The 21945-nt window shown below is 42.8% G+C and overlaps 1 protein-coding gene across 4 annotated transcripts in view; it reads right to left on the bottom strand.

Moving 5' to 3' along the window:
• IGF1R (insulin like growth factor 1 receptor) overlaps positions 1-21945 on the bottom strand; it is a 1553571-nt gene that overhangs the window by 359597 nt on the left and 1172029 nt on the right. For 2 of the 4 annotated variants that reach the window (XM_078683133.1, XM_078683132.1), the window contains one exon: positions 10125-10653. The exons of the other annotated variants lie outside the window; for them this stretch is intronic. In XM_078683133.1, the coding sequence (XP_078539259.1) occupies positions 10287-10653 (367 nt within the window). In that variant the 3' untranslated portion in view covers positions 10125-10286. Of the gene's footprint in view, positions 1-10124; positions 10654-21945 lie in introns of those variants that run through there. 4 annotated transcript variants of the gene reach the window in all.

Raw genomic sequence — 21945 nt, 5'->3', positions numbered from 1 at the left:
AACAAGGATTGTTTTAATGCAAACTAGACAGTATATAAATTGATGCATATAAAATGTTATCAAGTGATAAGAAATCTGTAAACATAGTTTTCTTTACTTAAATGACACTGATGACCTTTACTGACTAAAATGCATTCATATCCTGTCCACACGTTTGACGATAATAACAAGGGCAATAATAATAATCTAAGAAATAAGACTGCTAGGACTGTTGAACAGACAACCCCTTCTTGTTTATATCCCCAACGCGGCTCTTTAAATACAATAAGTTGACCACACTGTTTTGTAAAAGTGAAATGACAACTTCAAATGATCCCACCTCAACCAGGGGCTATGGGAAAATGATACACTGAAGATACAGAACTTTTCTCCTCAACCATTTTTTTTTTAAACAAATGTTTCTTTATTATTAGGACACAAAGCTTGAGGAAAAAGGTATGAACTGTATGACATGGAGAAGTAAAAGATCCTTTTTGGCATTTGTAAAGCTAGCAAGGAAACTGTTGCCCGCAAAGAGACTGTCCACTCACAAACACACATTTTTTGTGTGTATGGCTTGACATATAGCCATGCACATCAACATTTAATACAGGAGTGCCCTTCAAATATTAATCACAGGCATTTATAAACTACATACACACTATAAAATTATTTTATGCAATTACAAAAATGCAATGAAAACACTGAATAAGTAGTTGTAAACCAGATCTTTGTCAACTGACTACCCGTAATCTACTGGACATAAGAGCCCTATTGGAAATGCAAATGATTTTTTCTTATTTAACGCCAGGGATACAAGACAAAAGAGAGAGCAAGAGGTTGCAACAGGTCAGAATCAATCTGTAGCAGTTGTAACTGGTCGCTGTGAGATGCTTAACAGTTCTAGAACTGGAGTCCATAGTCGCAAGAGTGCGTCTTAAGACCATATGGTTAGAGTGTGTGTGTGTCCTTTAATATGTCAGCACCACATCTGGCCTTACTTAGGAGCAGGATTCCCATTCTGCCCCTACAAAGAGAGAGAACTGTGAGCTAAACTAACCATGAAGTTATCTGAAACCTTATCAGGACCAAAAGCCCAACAATGATCTCTGTTTTAGGCTTAACAGCATCCCCCTGAAACTTCTGATCTCAGCTCAAATTGTCCTGGATGTGTTCTTAATTATAGAGTAATTTTAAGTGCCTTTTGCTAAGAACAACCAGGCAATCTAAACTGAGATTAGACAGAAAACCGGTTTTCCATAGCTCTCTTATTCCCTCCCATTCGTTCTGTATCTTCAGCGTTCCTGGCAATAAGTGTACTAATCCAAACAAAAATGCTATATTTTTTCCAAAACATCAGTTCCCACTGCTCTTGTGTACCATATTTCAATCTATGTCACAATGTTCGACTTGACTTGGGGTGGCCGATCATTCTGTGGGATGCCCCAATGAGCATGACCCAAATATATTTGTTTTACATGGATCCTTTTAAATTCAATGGAGGAAGTTGAGAGAACATAACAGCCCTGTAGTTTGTCACGGGTGACTTAAGTGTTCTTGATGCTTAAGCTCACTGCTGTCAACACTAAACCCTTTTATGTATTATAATTGAGTGAACAGAGTGTCGGGATCACATCTTAATATCAAGCGTGTATCCAGTCTAACTGGAAACCCAAGTCAATTAACTAAAACTGCTCCTCGAAAATGTTTGGAACAGTTGATTGAGGCACTATCCATCTCGGATACACTGTATTTTCACAACAGGAGCAGAACAAGGCAGCGCAAGTTAAGCAAAACAAGCCAAATAGAGTTTTATCACAGTGAAAAGCAGTTTGGTTAATCATGAACTTGCTTCCACTGTTTCTTGCACTTGGTTTTTAATTCTACTCTATCAAGAAAAATAACATCTTATTTATAACCAAGCATGACAAGCTTCTGTATTAATATAACAATCATTCGTCCTTGAACCAAACCACCTTCTATATACTATTTGAAGTGAGTAAGTGGACTCAGGGGTTAAGCAGATTGTCCCGGTGTTTCATTGCATTCAAATACCCCTTTGCTGAGGGCAGCAGCTGTATGCGTCTACATATCACATAATCGTAAGTGTCTATATTGTGATAAAATTTTGACACACTTAAGATACAATATTGTACATATGTATATAACAACTGCTTTAGAAAAATAACTTCAATTGAACTGGACCAAATTCCATGTACCAACCCAGACTGTAGTGTATGCAGTTCTCAACACGTTTCCTAAAAAGGCATCATACAATGTACCTAATGTACAAATTAAGCCAATATAATAAAAGATTCGTATACATAAATAACTGGTTTCTAACATCCAACAGGTACAACAGTTCAAAATATTTTTTAAACAAAAAGTGAAATACTATTGCAAAACAAGGAGCAAACGCTACATACAACAAGGTTTTTTTTTAGCACTATTTGTGTGGAACAATGTGTAGTTAAGGTGGTTTGGTACAAGAAAGCAGATTGTGGCATCATCAAACACACGCCATCTGCTCTGTGTAATTATATGACAGTATTGTAAGTGCTTCTGAAAGGTTTATGATGGGCACTACATTGTTAGTGTTTTTTCCTACTCTTTAACCATCTACATACAAAAACAAACAAAAACCTTGGACAGTTTCAACAAAACCCTTGTACAGCCAGCTGAATGACCAGAACATCTCCTTTTGTGGAGATCTTTGTGTGTGTAAAAGAGAGGTGAGGAGCATACTTTCCCAAGAGTTTATGTAAAGACCATGGCATTATGGAGTATGCGATACATGAGCACTCAGGAAACTCTAGTCTAAGAGACAAATTGTGGCATTTAAGCACAGTGCTGTGTCTTCAAGGCAAAGGCATTTTTTGCTCTGAAAACGATGTCAAGCAAAACGGTGACTTTAGGAATGCAATATTAGCAGCATTTTAATAGTACACCAACATCCCATATAAATATGGCAACTTCACTTCCTCACAGAATTAAAGCACAGGAATATTTTGAAACTTGGTGAAATTCCTTTTTTTCGAATTCAGATCAAAAGGCATTCCCCTCTGCTACTAGATTCAAATTTAGACTTTAGGTATATTCATGACAGCAAACAGATACTTCAACCTCCTAAAATCATTGTTATCCTTTGGCTTGCAGTGCATGTTTGTGATCAAGTGACAAAATAACACACAGAAATTAAATGGACACAAAAAGGCCAAACATCCTTATTCTATTTGCCCTTAAATATTTTTAGATTATACTATGCCAAATTTGCTGCAGTAATCTGATTGGAACCCTTGCACTACCAGCATTAGTGGTCAGTGATCTCCAAACATGGTTTACATTTTAAGATAGCAAGGGAGACCTGTCCCTTCCAGACCATGTGCCAGTTTTAATAACGTGTCCGTCTCGAAGTTATACACAGAAACAGCATCCACTTTCAAAGCATGTTAAAACTCATTTGTCTTTTTAGCACTTTACCAACAGACACCAAATGGTCAGCGCAAAATGGTACAGAGAATTCATTAGGCCACAGAACATGATCGGGGCAGACAGTGACAGTTGTAAATGTCAAAATCTTTTTGACACATACACAAAAGAGATATAGTCTCTAGATGGCCAACTCTGTTCCATGGATGTATTTTACTTTTTAGCTGTCAAAAGTTGCTGGATTTGGCAGACTTGGCGATATTTCTTTTCAACAAGTTTAGTTCTGGGGAGAATCAGTACAGCAATTTTGTGTGCTTGTATTAAATTCTGCACAGTAGTATTCCCCAAAGTAGTTTTCAGATATCTGGAAAAACTTGAGCAGACAAAGGAGCTGTGTTCTAGGCCATGCTGCTTCACTGTTTTACAAGTAGCAAAATAACACACTGCTTCAGTTTATTGCAGATTAAAGACGTTCACTATTCACAATGACAATCACTTTTTTCGTGTAGAAATTCACCTGATTCAACGTGACCCTTAGATGGGTAATCTAAGGTGAATATTCTATTAGGTCAAGGGGCAAAAGATGGGTTGACTTTCTTGAGATAAGGTTCCAGCAGCAAAGATTCACTTTGACCTAACCAGTGCTTGTAACTCTATAACAGGATAGATGGATGTAAAAAACGGTGGCCCTGGAAGTAAAGCGATATTATTTGTTTTACGTTAAGCAGATGCTTTCGTTTTTCAGTTACAATACTTACTGCTGTGTACTTCCAAGTCACCCCATAAGTATTATGCAATCAGGTATCACTGCTCGCGAATAGCAGGAAAATCTCCTTCCACAGCCAAATATGGCACATGCTAATTCTGCTAGGACTGTTACAAAGCAACCAGACTGGTCTAGGTAGTCGATGTTCATAATAGTTCCTTATGAATCATCCACACAGACCAGACCTCAAACCTTTTCATCTGACATCAGGAGGTATAGAAAGCATACTGTCTACTAAGGTAAGGCCACCATTTGCTGATGTGCAACTTGGCCAAGTTTTAGTTTTACATGAAGCTACACAGTAGATGGGTCTTCCTCAACAAACTTTCTCACGCTGTCCATATTACTGTCGGAGTATGCGTTCTCTGCCACTACAACACAAGCACTTTCGAAAGTCTCTGAAACTGTTTCCCTTTTGCTTGTTTAAGGTTCTTGGCTCAGCTAAGAAGGATATTTTGTGCGAGAAAAAATTGTCTTGAAAGAAACCCAGGGGAAAAGCACAGTGCTCACCTCTCAAAAACCTTGTGTTTGTGGTTGTCTTGTGAATGAGGTTACCTGTTTCAACGGCATATTGTCAACTGCTGAGTAGTGAGAGATGGTTTTTATATACATATAAAAAATGAGTGAGGTAGATAAATGTTTGAAAAAAATAAACAAAATAATCAATATCAACTGTCCCCCTGTCAAACACAAAAAACTTCTCAGTACTCTAAATTTGTGGTGGGGCGTCTCTCTACAGTGATTTAAACTGATATAACAATAAATTAAAAAAAAAATCCTACATAGAATACCTTCTTAATTATCATTTTAGAGGGTAAATAACTACGGGACAAAAGCAAGAAAATATTGTGAAAACTAAGCATACACGGAAAAAAAAGGCACACCACAAACATTCTTTAATCTCCAGTCACAATTAGCAATCGGTATATTTTAAAGGTTTTGTTCTTAATAATAATAATAATAATAATAATAATACAAAATAATAATAAAAAGAACTGTTCCATCCCAGAAGAAGCCCTTTGTTTCACAGAATCCTTTGTGAGCAGTGGTATGAAAGAGTTTTGGTTTCTATTTCACACATCGAGATGCACTTTCCCCTTCCCCAGTCCCCATACTTTATTCTATTGGTAATGCAGATGTTCTGAGGAGGCTTCCTAAGGAGGAGCCTAAGTTCCAAAAACAGACAAATGCACCACTGCCTTATGTCTGAAGCCTGAGGAAGGGCAGTGCACCTTTTGTTTTTACATATTTCTTAACAGACAAACGAATGTGCAGAGGTATAGGTGCAGGCGGCAACTAACTTGGATCAGGAGAGGCATTATTTTTAAGGGCCATAACAAGCATTTTTCAAACTACTGCTTATATTGATTCAATAATATGTCTGTTCAGCTTTGCGTTATTCTTTCCTTAATCAAAATACACGCTCAGATAAGGCCCCCAAGGTAGTATCGCCTGATATGTTTGCAACAGGTCAATTGGAATTTGTGAGACACAGAACAAGGATATCAGATGGACTTGTTAACGCTACCAAGTCTGCCAAGGGTGGCTGGGTAAGAGCTTGATGGCAATTTTTTTATTCAATATTAAAGGATACTTGATAAGAACACAGCGTCTGTCTGATAGTTATATGTGGAGACAGGTATATAACAGTATGAAACTGAGGCCAATGGTAATGTGGTAAAGACTATGTTTTAGCACTACAGGTATTGTTAATTGACAAACTCTAGGTCTGATTCCCAACTCATAGGCCAAGTAAGAAAGCTTGTGACTTGCGTGGTCAAACCAAATTTCTGGTAGTAGGACTTTCTATCATTATGTATGAGAAGTAAGTAGAGGTGTAAACCACCAAGCGCAATAGTAAATTCAGTTCCTTTCCCCATTGGCAGTCCATTCAGGTTTTCAGAAGTAGCATTTGCTAATAAATGGATAGGGCACAAGGAAAGTTAATTTATAACTTTATGGAGAGCAGACAGGATTATGGACAAGTCAATGTCCGAGAAGGGGAGGGTGGATAAGATGCTGTAAGCAAATGTTCTTCTTCTTACTTAGGCTGTTGTCTGTACAAGTTTCCCAAACTCATTTTAGGCATGCAACTTCATATCACTAAAGTATAAAAAAATGTTGATTGTCTAAAGAAGAATCAATGTATCATGTTGATTTCAAAACGCCTGAAATTTGAAAATGGCATCCTATCCTTCTCCTCCAAATTAACTGCCTACACGTTAGTTCTCCTTAAAAGTGTTTTTTTAAATAAACAAATAATAGAAATAAAAACAACGGTTACTGATGAACAGAATAGTAGAGGCTAGTCTGAATCCTGAGAAAGTTTTAAGTACTGGCCTTGATTCGGCACAACCCAAAGTGGCCAACAATGGTTTATCAAGATGAGGTATAGCAGATGCCAAGATGAGGTATAACTGATAGCAGGAAAGTTGTTATAATTCTGTACTACAGTGCAGGATTCAAGACCTGTAACTCTACTTGTGATGCACACTGAACATACGGTTTTCCTCATGATATGTCATGAAATGAAATATATCAGTATCTAGGACTTGACCTCTCTCACGTATAGACACTGAGGTGCATCAGACACGTGTCTGCTTGCACGCCTTGAAGAGTGATCCTCGTGTGACAGATCTTAGTGCGATAATCAAATCCCTGTTTATAACATCTCACTAGAGGAGAGGGGAAGAAAGTTAGTCTTCTTGATTACCCTATTTTAGAATGCTAGCAACCGGTCTCATACAATGTTGGCTCATGCTAAAAAGAAGCTGATGGATGCTGTCTGTACCAGAACTTGGTGACACCACCAAGTTGAAATTAGGGGCATCTTGTAGAAACCTTTCAATATTCAAGATAGCTAGAAACTCAGTTTACAGAAAGGGGAAATAAAATCAAACAAAGCAGAATGTACAGAACAATCAAGTATATCAAACAGAGATTGAAAAGGATGACTTAATATAAGATATATCAAGGAAACTGATTGTGTCTGAGATGAGAGTTCTTATGACTGCGCCTTACAGCTGACACCATGTCCATGTTCCAAGATCCACGAGTGTCAATGGCAGAACTTTAAAACGCAAGCCCGGGGTTAAACTTGGAAAGCTACTAACTCTGGGAGGTGGGAATGCATCCTTTTGGACGCCTTTCAACAACAAAGAAAAAACACATTGTAACGTGACTGAAGTTACTATAGTGATCAATTGCAATATTCAATGTACCCCTCTATCTTATTTTAAGCACAAACAGAACATGAGATGAAATACTCACTAAAACGTTCTGTCTGCTTTTGGTTCCAAAAAAACATGGTGCGTCCACTTGGGAATATATGGAGCACTAGACGCCACGTAGAATAATCTCTTTGTGACATTACGGAACAAGATTATGGACATTAGTATATGTTGACCACTAACAAGACATAATATCTTCGGGTATTTTACGGCCATTTTATAGGAAAGAACATAATTCAACCACAGCTGGTTAGCAGAGCATCAGGCTTGCTGGCAGGGTTCTTCATTTGCCCTTCCGCATGTAGCAGGAGACGTCTTGCTTCTTTACTGCCTCAAAGGATGTTTACTGAAGGAAACAATGCATGTCTTGGATAAGTGGGCATTCTTTCAATAAAAATCTTCAGCAACAGAATTGAAGATGAGCAAGCATTTACAGGGCAGTCCAGTAATTTTAAGGTAGTACCCAAATACCATAAAACACGAAGTCTTTATGATTATTTACTGCAATATGTGTTTTTAATGAGAGTAATGGCATCCCTGCCTGTTATTACTGGTGGTGTTTGCTCTCTTTGCAATTGCTTCCAATGAGAAAACTTCTTTATCCGAGGAGATTGGAACAACAGGTGCACACTCAAAGCAGTATTGGTGTTGCGGTGTGAAACTGGCAGAAAACTAAACAAGTCCAGTGACTGTGGTCCACAATTGAATACAATCACATGTAAAGAAATGCATTCTCACCACATCATTAGTCGGAGAACAAGGGGAACGCATTTTAAATATGGACCACATAATTTGCTTACTTTAATTATTTTAAGAAGCATCATTAATCCTTGAAAACTGTCAACTTGTAAAATGTTCCTAAGCAATTGCTATTAACAAGGTCTCCTCTAGCCCAATATCCGATCATTGCTACTTTCCTCACATGTCCATTTTTTTTTTTTAGAAAGTTGGTCACTAGTACTTATATGTTTTTCAAGAAGAAAAAAGTCCCCTCATGCCAAGCAAACCTAACAGAGATTGCTCCTGGGATGGAACGGCTAAAAATAATTGTAACAAAAACAGTGACCCAAAAACCGAGTGTCTGCAGCTAAACTGATATTGTGTTTAACAATTATAAAAATATACCATGTGTTGCAATCAACGTAAGAGGCGAGGGCGAAAGACTTGCACAACAACAAATAAATGAATATGGAGCAAGAAAGCACATATTTTTTTTTTTTTTTAATTTTCCCCATTTTTTAGACCTGAGTTTGTATCACGCCGTGCATTGTAACAGACTTGAACATGGTATGGGTTGAGGGTGGAGTAGGGATGATATGGTGCAACAGTGCACGTACTATCACGTACCCCGAAACATGTCCGGCAAAGCTGCTTTCTTTGCCTCTCACACTGTAAGCCCTCCAAAGCCATTCTACCCACAAACTACAATGTCAATATAGTAAGTATTCCTGGACTGAGGAGGAGGGAGTGGAGGTCGATAAAGGATTGAATGAGAAAGTGGAACAGAAATATTCATATACCAAGGCATCAAACAGTTCATGGCAAATCATGTTACAGGTATTTGATACTGGGAGGAAAAAATAGATAACACACTATAGTACAAAGCATAAGAAATTTAGTTGGAATTTGGGAGCTGTACTAGGATTTGGGAAAGGAGGCAGGTTGAAGAGAAGGGAAGGGAATTCAGACCTGAAGATTTTCCATAGATTAAATCCACAAAGATAAAGAACAAAAGAACAAAAAAATAGCAGCTTTTTTCTGTACATAGATGAATAATTGAACCGTAAAAAAGTTATAAAAGTGACACAAAATGATGCTTGACTTACGCAAGTGATCCATGGTCTAACACAACTGCTTGACCTTTTTGAGTCTTAACAGAGAGAAAACGTCAACAAAGCGTAATATGCTTACACATTTTTTCTAACTGCCTCTTCTTTAATATCTACTTTCCCACAAACCTACAAATGAGGCAGACTGCGTGTCTTGAGGATCTGGTTCTTGCATCTTTCAATGACTTGTGGTTGACTGTATGTGGAGTGTTTTTCAATTTTTGTCCCATCTTCTTGTTTCTTTCTTTTTTAAGAAAAGTTTTGATGCACCATTAACAGGTTCTTCCGAGTTATCGCTTTGCTTGGTTCCCCTCCCATGTGACCCGCGGATGAGGGGAAAAAAGTGCCCTAATTACAGCATCAAAAACAATTGCTGAGACAAAAAGTGATAATCGATGTGAAATAGTAAAATGAAAACCAGTGTACCATGGTATGGAGTGTATTGGTCAGTAATCTTGGTTACTGAAAGAGGTGAATAAACCCTGATAGAGCCTGCGTCAAGCCCCATAAAAAAAAAAAAATAATAATGAAAAACAGTTCAGCTTTTCTTTTTTGGCAAAATTTGGCAGCGTTTGAAAATGGTTGTAAAGTTTGACGAGTAATGGCCCATTTTTTTATTGTTTCTCTTGTTTCTAAAAAGATATAGAGCAATATTAAAAAATCCAGTCATATTATAATATGTATTTTGCATGAAGATCTGTAGTGTGTAGAATCCCTGCATTCCTTCTGGTCTGAAGAAAGTGCCCGACGTCAGTCAATTCAACGCAGGAAAGCAGGGACAGAAGAAATTGAGTTAACCATTTTGAGAGTTGCACGTGTTGCCTCTTTGATGTTGTCCATGATGAAACAAACATCTGCTTGCATATTGACAGGTAGGGGGAGGAAAAAATATTTTTTTGTTTATATTTCTTTTATTTTTTTACTGAAAAGAGGATTCTTCAGTTGCAGCAATGGCAGTTCTGAAAATCCACTGAGGTACGGTAGGCATTTTAATTTATTGTTTGTTGTTTTGTAATGTTTTTGTGGGTATAAGTGTATCATTCTGGTAGAGGATCAGCAGGCCGAAGACTGTGGCAACGGCAGGGACCTCTCATTCTTTCGCCCCCCGTTCATGTGTGCGTATGACTGTCTCTCGTCAAAGCTGGCCCTTAGGACAACAACTCCTGGGCCATTCTCAGTTGTGTGCCCAGAGTGCTTGTCCGTATGTTGGAGGGTGGAGGAAGGATCTAATGGAATGCTTTCCATGTTCTCTGCCTCCAGGTCTAGCTCCTCCATGTCCGGGGGCTTATTCTCATCACTGTAGAAAAATGAAACCTCTTTGAATAACGGATCCAACTCGTCCTTGATGCTGTTGATGATTTCCAGGAAGGAAGGTCTCATTTTTGGATTGTACTGCCAGCACATTCGCATCAACTCGAACCTGAAAAATCAAAAAAACACAAATTAGAAAAGTACTTAACGATGGAGAATGTAAGGTCTCAAAATGAATGAGGGACATTTAAATACTCCTGCTGAATAAACGATTAACCACACTGGTGTAGTCATTTATGGCACAAGGAACTACTGCTAATCTTTGGTCCCTATCGTCCTGTCGACTTGAGAAGGAAAGAATAGCATTCAAAAAAACATGATTTTCAAGAGGCAGAGAGTTGAGATGCAGTATGAGTTTCCCAGAAAGAACATTTCAAAACTAACTCTTTCAAAAGTAATAGCACGCCTACTTTTGAATGTTTTTTCAACGTTAATAAAACAAGCACTCATTTCTCAAAAATTCGCAGGACAAACCATCTATGAAACAGCTGACCATGAATTACCAGAAATCAATTATTTCTTCCCTCGGCTCTATCTTGAAGTGTAAACAAAGCACAAGCCCTTTGCCATTGGCTAACCTTTGTTAGCTAACCACCTAGTGGGCAAAAATATAATTACTATTAAAACAAGCACCTGCAATCCAATAGGTCTCGCATTTATGCGAGTTTGAGCTATTGGCATTGTAAATGAAAATGCCTTTTATTTATGCTTTGGTTTTTGAAACCTAAATAAAAGGCATTTGTCATTTACAATGCCAATAGCTTAAACTCTTGCAAATTCAAGACCTATTGCACTCCAAATGCTTGAAGGCATTGCTGAGTTGCCCCCTTCTGTCTCCCATGGCCCCTGAAGAGCTCCCAGTTTGCTACGAGTTAAATAAGCAAGCCAGTGGTCACAACTGCGCACAAGAGACCCTCCTGCCCTTTTGCAGTAAGGGAAACTCATTAAAGAAAAAAGTGCTTCCGGACTAAAGAAGACATACGTACTGTGTAACAACCACAGTAAAAGCGCCAGTCCTCATGGGAGGCTACAAAAGAAGACAAGGTGGTACTAAGGAGGGACTAACAAGCCTAATAACGAATCAGAAGCCAGCATTTGCGAAAGGCAATGAGGCAAGCTAATGACAAATATGGGCGGAGAGTGGGCGGGGCTTCAAGTACACACTTCAACACAGAATGGCTCGCAGAGCAGCGCATGCGCATGGGCTGCCCAGGCTCGACCTAAAAATAATTTCAGCACGGCAACTTAAATTAAAGAAGGAGTAGTCTTCATTAAAACCCTACCAACATACTGAACTCACAAAAACTGCATACAGGCATATATTATAACAAAGCATTTGGCTTACTGATAAACATTTTCATAAAAAATAAAAAAAAAGAATGTTCCTGCCCAGCCAAACCATGCATTATAAAAGAAAAGTCCAGTTTCTGTGAACTACAAGTCACTAAAGCATTGCTTGAAATATTTTTAATGGGGCACCTAATCCCTTTGCTCGGAAGGCATACTGCTTAGTCTCGCTCCACAGATGAATCAGTCTTACAACAGACAGCTAACTGGCTGCGCATTACACCTGGGACTGTGAGAAGTGGTAGATAATGGTGGTATATTCAGGAGCTAAAGTATTAACTGACCTTGTAGATGGTTAAATATTTATTACCATCCCTAGGTGACCTAAACTTCAGCTCAGGTTTAAAAGACAGTCAATGGCAAATAACAAGAATTACTGACTGATGCTATAGTCAAACAAGCATTTACAATGCAATGGTTTCGCCTTTGGAAAAGTTAGAGCTATTGGCATTGTAAATGACAAAATTTGTATTTATGTGTTGGTTTTGAAAACAGATAAATAAATGGCATTGTCATTTTCATTGCCATTAGCTTAATCTCTGCAGTCACTCTGCAGTCCCTAGCACTCCATAGCACTCCCTAGTCACTCTGCACTCCCTAGCACTCCCTAGCCCTCCCTAGTCACTCTGCACTCCCTAGCACTCTGCACTCCCTAGCACTCCCTAGTAAATCTGCACTCCCTAGCACTCCCTAGTCACTCTGCACTCCCTTGCACTCTCTTGCACTCTGCACTCCCTAGAAGTCCCTAGTCACTCTGCACTCCCTAGTCACTCTGCACTCCCTAGCACTCCCTAACACTCCCTAGTCACTCTGCACTCCCTAGCACTCTGCAGTCACTCTGCACTCCCTAGCACTCTGCAGTCACTCTGCACTCCCTAGCACTCTGCAGTCACTCTGCACTCCCTAGCACTCTGCAGTCACTCTGCAGTCACTCTGCAGTCCCTAGCACTCTGCAGTCACTCTGCACTCCCTAGCACTCTGCAGTCACTCTCCACCCCCTAGTCACTCTGCAGTCACTCTCCACTCCCTAGTCACTCTCCACTCCCTAGTCACTCTGCACTCCCTAGTCACTCTGCACTCTCTAGCACTCCCTAGCCACTCCCTAGACTCCCTAGCCACTCCCTAGTCACTCCCTTGTCACTTCCTAGTCACTCTGCACTCCCTAGCACTCCCTAGTCACTCTGCAGTCACTCTGCAGTCACTCTGCACTCTCTAGCACTCCCTAGTCACTCTGCACTCTCTAGCACTCCCTAGTCACTCTGCACTCTCTAGCACTCCCTAGTCACTCTGCACTCCCTAGCACTCTGCAGTCACTCTGCACTCCCTAGCACTCTGCAGTCACTCTGCACTCCCTAGCACTCCCTATCACTCTGCAGTCACTCTGCACTCCCTAGCACTCTGCAGTCACTCTGCAGTCCCTAGCACTCCCTAGTCACTCTGCACTCCCCAGCACTCTGCACTCCCTAGCACTCCCTAGTCACTCTGCACTCCCAGTCACTCTGCACTCCCCAGTCACTCTGCACTCCCCAGTCACTCTGCACTCCCCAGTCACTCTGCACTCCCCAGTCACTCTGCACTCCCCAGTCACTCTGCACTCCCCAGTCACTCTGCACTCCCCAGTCACTCTGCACTCCCTAGCACTCTGCACTCCCTAGCACTCCCTAGTCACGCTGAACCACAACACATATCAAACTCTCCAAAGCACAACATCTATACACTAGTCCTTACATACACCCACACACACTGGACCGCTAAAACTCACACACCAGCCACACACGCAGAACCACATGCATCAAGACAAACTCACAGCGTCCATAAACTCCAAACCACGCACATATGTATAGACACCAAACTACAAAAGACATACACACATGAATCTACACAAAAGGCACACAGGGTAAGCACACTAATGCTCACACAGGCGCGCATGCCGATAAACACTCATACCCAGACCTAGACAAGGTGTACAGATAAAGGCCCCCGCACCACATTTGCATTCAACCATCATGGTCTGCCTACAGTTGACAGGTTGTGTGATCTTGGCCATATGACCGCATTCCAGTGTGTGACCCCCCCGTTGTTGATAGCTTGGTTGTGTATGTTTTAGAATTAAATACATTTAGGCCTGTCTGCAGAAGTTTACCGGAACTGTGGTACACTGATAGAAAACCTCCTTTTTGCCCACAGAGAGGCGGCGTCAAGGGCCCTTTGTCACCGGAAGTTCTCACTAAACCCGAGTCAGAAGATGCCCACGAGGTAGCGCTTATTGTAACAACTGTATTACATAATGCACTGTGAGCCCATTGTATTGGTTACATCATTTTGCCTCCCCTTCCCATGAAAAAGCTATCCTGCTGTAATAAATTTCAAGGAGTAGGAACCGATTTTCATGGACTCTAGAGCTGGGTGGGTGAAGGGGAATTAGGTGGTATGGTCGAATAGATGTTCATCCTCCAAAGGTCGATAACATTTGAAATTTGTGCTTTTTGCAGTTTCATATACAATTACAAGATGTTTAGCGTCCCCACCGAGACTTGAACCTTGTTCCCCAACTTTGAGGTTGGCGGTCCTCTGCGGTGTAATAGTGCCCCAGGAGGAGGGTGGAGAAGGTGACTACGGCCACCCAAAAGAGGCTGCAGCGGTTCAACCTTGGAGCTCGGGTGCAAAAGACTTTGATTACTGGAGGCTACTTTTGGGGAGCCTGCCCCTCCCCTTAACAGTTACTTCACAATCCATGTAGATATAATAAATATACTCACATCTTCCCTATGAACCAACCTACTCCGGATCTCTAATACTTTAGCTACATATTGCCATCACGTCTTGACTCCCTTATTCGCGCCAAGTGTTGTGACCTCACATAAACGAGGTTTGAGACAATAGGAAAGAAACTCTATTTACCCGATAACTTGCTTTAACTTGAAAAGGACACGGAAGACAGAAAACAAATAAAAATAACAGTTTGCGTACGCGACAAAGTAAACAAAGAAAAATCTACATGTTGACAGTACCCTCTGTTGAGTACAGACAGCTGCCATGCAAAAAACCACAACGCATACAGACCCTACCCATTACATCACCTTAGGCTCACTGGCTCAGATGCCCACCGACTCTTTCTCCCCGTTTACTTTCATCACCCCTTTCACTCATGGTAAAGTGCTCTAGGCACTGCCGCTCTTTCAGCACCCCTAGCTCTTTCCCGCATCCCCCTAGTACAGCAGCACATCCACGCCAGGGGCAGTTACAGGTACAATTTCGCCCCGCCCTCACTTGTTGGTCTGGTGGTACAGCGCCTCCATGCTGCTCTCCCGGTGCTGAACTTCCCCGCTCCACCTCCTCCTTTCCACTTCGTGGCGGCAGCTTAGACTCCAACTCTGACAGCACACGTCACCACAAGCCAGGGCATTTCCGAGCCGGCGTCAGAGCCAGTTCCGGTGCAAAGGGCGTTGCTGCCAAGCCAGCCGGAGCGTCACAGATCAGCGGGAGCCCACGGATGAACGTTGATCTTGTTTTTTTTATGGCCAGCGTTTGCCTGACTAGGGGTAACTAACAGGGTCATGACTTCATTAGTTTTATTTTAAAATGCGAAGTCTTACTGCGACGCGTGCAGCAAACCAGTAAAAGCACGTCCTTTTTCTATTTTTATGACATTGTCATTAAAGGTTTTGTGAAACAGGAATTACATCGCTTGGGACTTGGTTTGCCCACTCGTGTGTTTTTTGTAATTAGATTAAAGTATTTTTGCTGTGTCTTCATCACTAATACATTAAACTGTGTTTTCTAATGCATATTATTCAGTTTCACAAGCATTTGCAAAGGCACAGGAAACTGGTGGTTATTTGTAGGACTGGCTGCTTTGCCAAACTATTAAACAAGTCAGGTCCCGGGCCGGCAGCCAATCATAGCGCAGCCCGGGAAATGACGTCACAGGGGTGTCACGGGCCGGCAGCCAATCACAGCGTGGCCCGGGGAATGACATCACAGGGGTGTCCCGGGCCGGCAGCCAATCACAGCGCGGCCCGGGACACACGGCATCAAGGGCGGGACTTAAAAAAAGAGTCAGAAACGCCCACGATTCGCGTTCTGACCGGGAGAAAGTGATTGACGCTGATGTCTTCCAATGGCTAGCCTTCATTTATGGAGCTAGCCAATGGAAGAAGGGGCGGTTTCAAGTCCCCACTATTGAGATAACATTAGATTTCGCCCTGGGCGGAGCAACTGCTTCGCAGTTGCAACGCCAGGGCGAAACCTAACAATAATGACTTCTTGGAGTTCTATTTACATTTGAAATCACTAGATGTTAGTCTCATTCTTGGTTTGTGTCCCCATAACCCCTCAATAGATTCATACTCACAGAGACAGTTATCACATACGATGTATATTAAAATTTCTCTTTAAAAACATACCAATATATTTTTTTTAACATGGCAGGCTAGATAAACGCAAACGTTTCTGTTATTTTATTATTACTGTGATGTTTGAAGAAGCAACATAGCTACAAAAAGAATATAACCAAGACGAATTTGACACTGTAGCTTTAAGATAGTGAGCTGGAGCAGGATACAGTGATGTGTTAGAATCAGCTAATTTTAAGATGGCAGGCACAGATGGAATACCAGCTGAAATTTACAGAACATATGCTGACTGGCTGTCCGGTGTTCAACAGACTACTTCCTAATACAAGTCAGGCGCTGATAGTTCTTATCCCCAAACAAGGCATGGGCGCTGAGGAAGCGGTCTCGTCCAGCCCACTTGATATGTAGAACGTAGATTACAAAGTACAGCGTAAAGTCATTTTGCAGCGTGAATCTTTCTGGATTCACTATGCTGTGCATTATTCTGCGGTCTAGTGGTTGGGTCCGGAATCGTAGTCTTGTTTCTGTTTTTTAATTTTTTTCCGTAGCCCAGGTGGCCGTGTACGTCCCACCTTTTGGTGTCCTTCCTGCGACGTCGGCACGCTTCCAGTGGAAGCTTCCACCTTTGGGCACCATCTTCAGATTCTTTTTTCCGCCATTGTGTCTGGATCGTCACCGAGAGGTTCCCGAGTTTTTGGAGAAAAGGAGAAGATAAAGACAGAAAAACACAGAATAAAATTGGAGAATACATCTCGCAATCAAGACCACTGAACCGGGATGACGAAGAAGGAGGAGAACATCGAAAATTTCGACGTCCAACAGAGATTGAGCACACAGGGGGCCCCCTGAGTGCAGGAATGGACAAAACATCTTTTAAAATCTGCCGAAATCGCCACCACAAATACGCGCAGAAGGACCAGCGTCTGGTTTGCATCCTCTGCCGGCTGGTCGGCCACGAGAGCAAGGATTGCAACGCCTGCTCGGTTTTTACCCCGAAAACGCTCAGGGTAAGAGAAAGACAGAGGAGGGCCAACTACAACATGCAAGGCCAAGGTCAACCTCCATCGCTCCGGGACTTGGGCCTCTCCAGTGGGGAAGAGGACAACATCGCCGAGGGACCAGATGACCACACGGTCGTAGAGACCGATACGTAAACCAAAGGAGGTAAACCAAAGGAGGTAAGAGAGATGTCGACCCCTAAGACCCCAACAGACTCTCGAAAATCAGAGTCAGACTCTCGAAAAACAGAGTCTAAGTGCTAAAAAGGAACACTGGCGCCGAAACATTAGACGGCTGCATCCAGGGACAAACAGCCCAGTGGATCCTACGAAAAGGACTTGCAGTCGGCGAAAACACAAGAAAAGCCTAGGTCGTCGAAGCATGTCCCCGAAAAGGCACGCTCGACGCCGAAGGAAAAGGACCCAAAGGCATTTTTGACGTCAACATCGTAGAGATCGTCCAAAACCCTCGACGCCGAACAGGCCGCTGAGATGGAGAGAAAAAAGAGAAGGCTCGAGGCCGAATTGGACAACATCCTGGAAAGGAAAAAGGAATTTGATGAACGGATGAAAAGGTTCACCATCCCGTCGAAGCCGACGACGATCGTCGAGGACGAAGAGGAGTTCGATGCCGAAGAGCCGCCGAAAACTTCGGAGCCCCAGGAACACCAAGAGGGCCTATACTATTACGAGGAGGGAGAAGGCGAGGAAGACCAACAAACAAGTTTGAGCTCAGCATCCTCGGTGGCGCAGGACCTGGATTGGCAGGACCTCGACGCCAAAAGCCCGGAAGAGGCCGTAGAAAAGTGTCCTTCGAGGCCTTCGCCGCCAGATGACATTGGCATCTACAATATGGTCATCAGGAATGCGGCAGCAGCATATGGGGTGAAACTGGAGGAAGAGAAGCCAAAAGCCTGCTTCCTCTTAGAGACCCTGCTCTCCACTCAAACTAGGAGGCAATTCCTCCCCATGCTCCCAAGTGTACTGGACCAGGGAAGGGAAGCATTCAAGGAACCATCAAGCTGCAGGTCTGTCACAAATAGGACAGAGAAGAAGTATAAACATTCCTCTAAGGATCCACCATACATCCAGGGATCCGTCACGGCTGACTCCATCATTGTAGCAACAGCCAGAAAGAGGGCCAATGTTCCCACAAACTCAGGCCCACCTCCAGACAAGGAAAGTAAGAGGATAGACCTCACTAGAAGGAACATAGAGAGGAATGCAGCAATCCACTGGCGCATTGCCAACTCTAATGCCCTACTCAACAGGCATACGTACCAGCATTGGGAGGAAGTCTGACAGCTACTCAAACACCTCCCTGAACAATACCAACAGAGAGCAACACACCTGGTGGAGTAAGGCAAGAACATGGCAAACTCATGCCTAAAATCAGCCCTGGATGCGGCAGACACATCCAGCAGGCTCATGATGATTGGGGTTACAGAAAGAAGGCATGTCTGGCTGAGGATCTCAGGTTTCAAGCCGGAAGTCCAGAATAATATTCTGAACACACCCTTCAATGGAGAAACACTGTTCGGAGCGCCAGTAGATGAGAAACTGACGCAACTCAAGAAGGAAAATGAAACTGCAAGGTCCATGGGGACGTTGCAATTCAGAGGAATGAGAAGGGGCACCCCGACACGGAGCCCAATCGGAAGAGGGGGAAACCAGCCGGGAACGTCACATCAGACATTCCAGCAGAACTACCAGGGCAACAACCAAGCGCAGTAGGGCCAGCAACAGCAAACCTGGCAATACTAGCCTAGGGCCAATGAGAACAAGGGGCCCCCTGAAGAACAAATATGGGGCAGGGTGACAGGGGTGAAGAGAACAATTCAATACAGAAGAATGACCTGCCCCATCTGATGTGGAGGTGGGCTCGGTTAGAGTCCCAAGATAAAATTAGACAGTAGTAAGCTCACTTTGACCAACAATAAATCATAACCTCAAGAACAAAATGGTTGATAAAAAACGTTCCATATTTATTCAAATTATTTTTTTATATATATAAATTCAAGACAAGATCAGTTCATATCATCATCATATACAGTAAATTCATTTAACCCACATTCCACACATCCCTTCAATCACTCACTCAAGTCTAACTCGTACATACTCATACATTCTTCATACATGCAATACACATCACACTTCGAAAGCCAGTTGTTAATTATGTATCAGGTCCCGCAAGGTCTCCAGTAGCAATAGAGACTAGATGGAAAAATGGCGAGACAAACTTGAAGCGCCAACGCGCGTTTCGGTGTTCGGCCGGTTCTAAGGCCACACCTTCAGGGCACAAATTGGAAGGGAGGGGAACAACAGCAACAGTTTTGCACGATATGGCCAATCTAATAATGGTGGAAATGCAAGAATTCCTTCAGGATAAATGCTGAACTACCGGAGGGGGTTTGCATGAAGTTCAAGAACTAGATTAGGAGAATTCAGGATAGTCCTGTACAGTTTGACAGGACTACCCCGAATTTTCCTAATCTGGCTCTTGAACTTCATGCGAACCCCCCCGGTAGTTCAGCATTTATCCTGAAGGAATTCTTGCATTTCCACCATTATTAGATTGGCCATATCGTGCAAAACTGTTGCTGTTGTTCCCCTCCCTTCCAATTTGTGCCCTGAAGGTGTGGCCTTAGAACCGGCCGAACACCGAAACGCGCGTTGGCGCTTCAAGTTTGTCCCGCCATTTTGCCATCTAGTCTCTATTGCTACTGGAGACCTTGCGGGACCTGATACATCATTAACAACTGGCTATCGAAGTGTGATGTGTATTGCATGTATGAAGAATGTATGAGTATGTACGAGTTAGACTTGAGTGAGTGATTGAAGGGATGTGTGGAATGTGGGTTGAATGAATTTACTGTATATGATGATATGAACTGATCTTGTCTTGAATTATATATATATATATATATATATATATATATATATATATATATAAGAATTTGAATAAATATGGAACGTTTTTCATCAACCATTTTGTTCTTGAGGTTATCCCTTCCAGGATAGATGCTGCAGAGAAGCCTTATGAATAGGTTCAAAAGGTTCCTTCATCAACCGAGAGAGCACCACATTCAGTTCCCATGAAGGCGACGGACGCCTAACAGGGGGAAATACTTTCTTCAATCCCACCAAAAAATCTTTAATTACAGGAATCTGTAAGAAGGATGTTTGTGAAGGGCATTTCCTATACGCAGTTAATGCTGCGAGGTGAATCTTAATAGAAAGACAATTAAGGCCAGATTGAGCCAAATACAAGAGATATGGAGGATGACATCTTCCTTGCAGGAGGTAGGATCAGCGTTCTTGGACGTGCACCAGATAAAGATCCTTTTCCACTTGTAGGCATAGGAAGTTAAAATGTCCATACTGTACTATCTCAGGAGCCAAGCCGCCAAACTCAACGAGGAGAGGTTGGGGTGCACCATCTGCCCCCCGAACTTTGTTAGAAGGTCCGGTCGACATGGAAGCCGCAGGTGGGGTTGGAGAGACCGGTGGAGCAGCTCCGTGAACCACCACTGTCGCGGCCACTCCAGAGCAATGAGGATCATTCACGCTCTGGATTGAGACAGCTTGATGAGTACTGCCGGAATCAGGGGAGTGGGCGGAAAAGCGTACAGAAAGCTGTTCAAACAGCTGATCCATAGTGCATTCCCCAGAGTCCCCGGTTGGTAAAACCTGGAGGCGAAGTCTCGGCATTTTCTGTTTTTCCGGCGGTGGCAAACAGCCACCACCGCTCGAGTGCCCCATCTTCCGAAGATATTTCCTAGTACCTCGTCGTTTAGGACCCACTCGTGGTTTTCCTGGACCAGCCTGCTGAGTGAGTCCGCCTGAGCATTCTACACACCTGGTAGATGGGTAGCCGTTTTCGTCAGTCCTTTGACCAGCAGCCAGTGCCAGATCGCCTGCGCTTCTTGGGACAGTGTGCGCGATCTCGAGCCCCCCTGCTTGTTGAGGTAATGCATTGTGGTCGTATTGTCCGTCTGTACAAGCAAGCAGTTGGTCTGGAAGGACGGATGAAAGGCTTTCAGCGCCAAATAAACAGCTCTGAGTTCCAGAAAGTTGATGTGGTACGTGGATTCCGTCTGGGACCACGTTCCTTGGATCTGTAGATGGTCTGAATGCGCTCCCCAGCCGTGGAGAGAAGCATCCGTCACAATAGTCTGTACGGGAATGTCCTTGTGGAATGGAACCCCCTTGAGGAGATTCTCTGCTGAACACCACCATCTCAGGGACTGTTAAGCGTGTAGAGACGGGTGGATCCTCTCGTCCCAGCTCCCTTATTTCTGGTCCCATTGATCCTCCAGACATTCCTGCAGCGGTCTCATGTGGAGGCGATTAGGAGAATTTAGGATAGTCCTGTACAGTTTGACAGGACTACCCCGAATTTTCCTAATCTGGCTCTTGAATTTCATGCGAACCACCCCGGTAGTTCAGCATTTATCCTGAAGGAATTCTTGCATTTCCACCATTATTAGATTGGCCATATCGTGCAAAACTGTTGCTGTTGTTCCCCTCCCTTCCAGTTTGTGCCCTGAAGGTGTGGCCTTAGAACCGGCCGAACACCGAAACGCGCGTTGGCGCTTCAAGTTTGTCCCGCCATTTTGCCATCTAGTCTCTATTGCTACTGGAGACCTTGCAGGACCTGATACATCATTAACAACTGGCTATCGAAGTGTGATGTGTATT

The sequence above is a fragment of the Lissotriton helveticus genome, chromosome 3_1 (assembly GCF_964261635.1).
Source record: "Lissotriton helveticus chromosome 3_1, aLisHel1.1, whole genome shotgun sequence".
NCBI lineage: Eukaryota > Metazoa > Chordata > Amphibia > Caudata > Salamandridae > Lissotriton > Lissotriton helveticus.
This window is presented reverse-complemented; position numbering and strand designations above follow the sequence as displayed.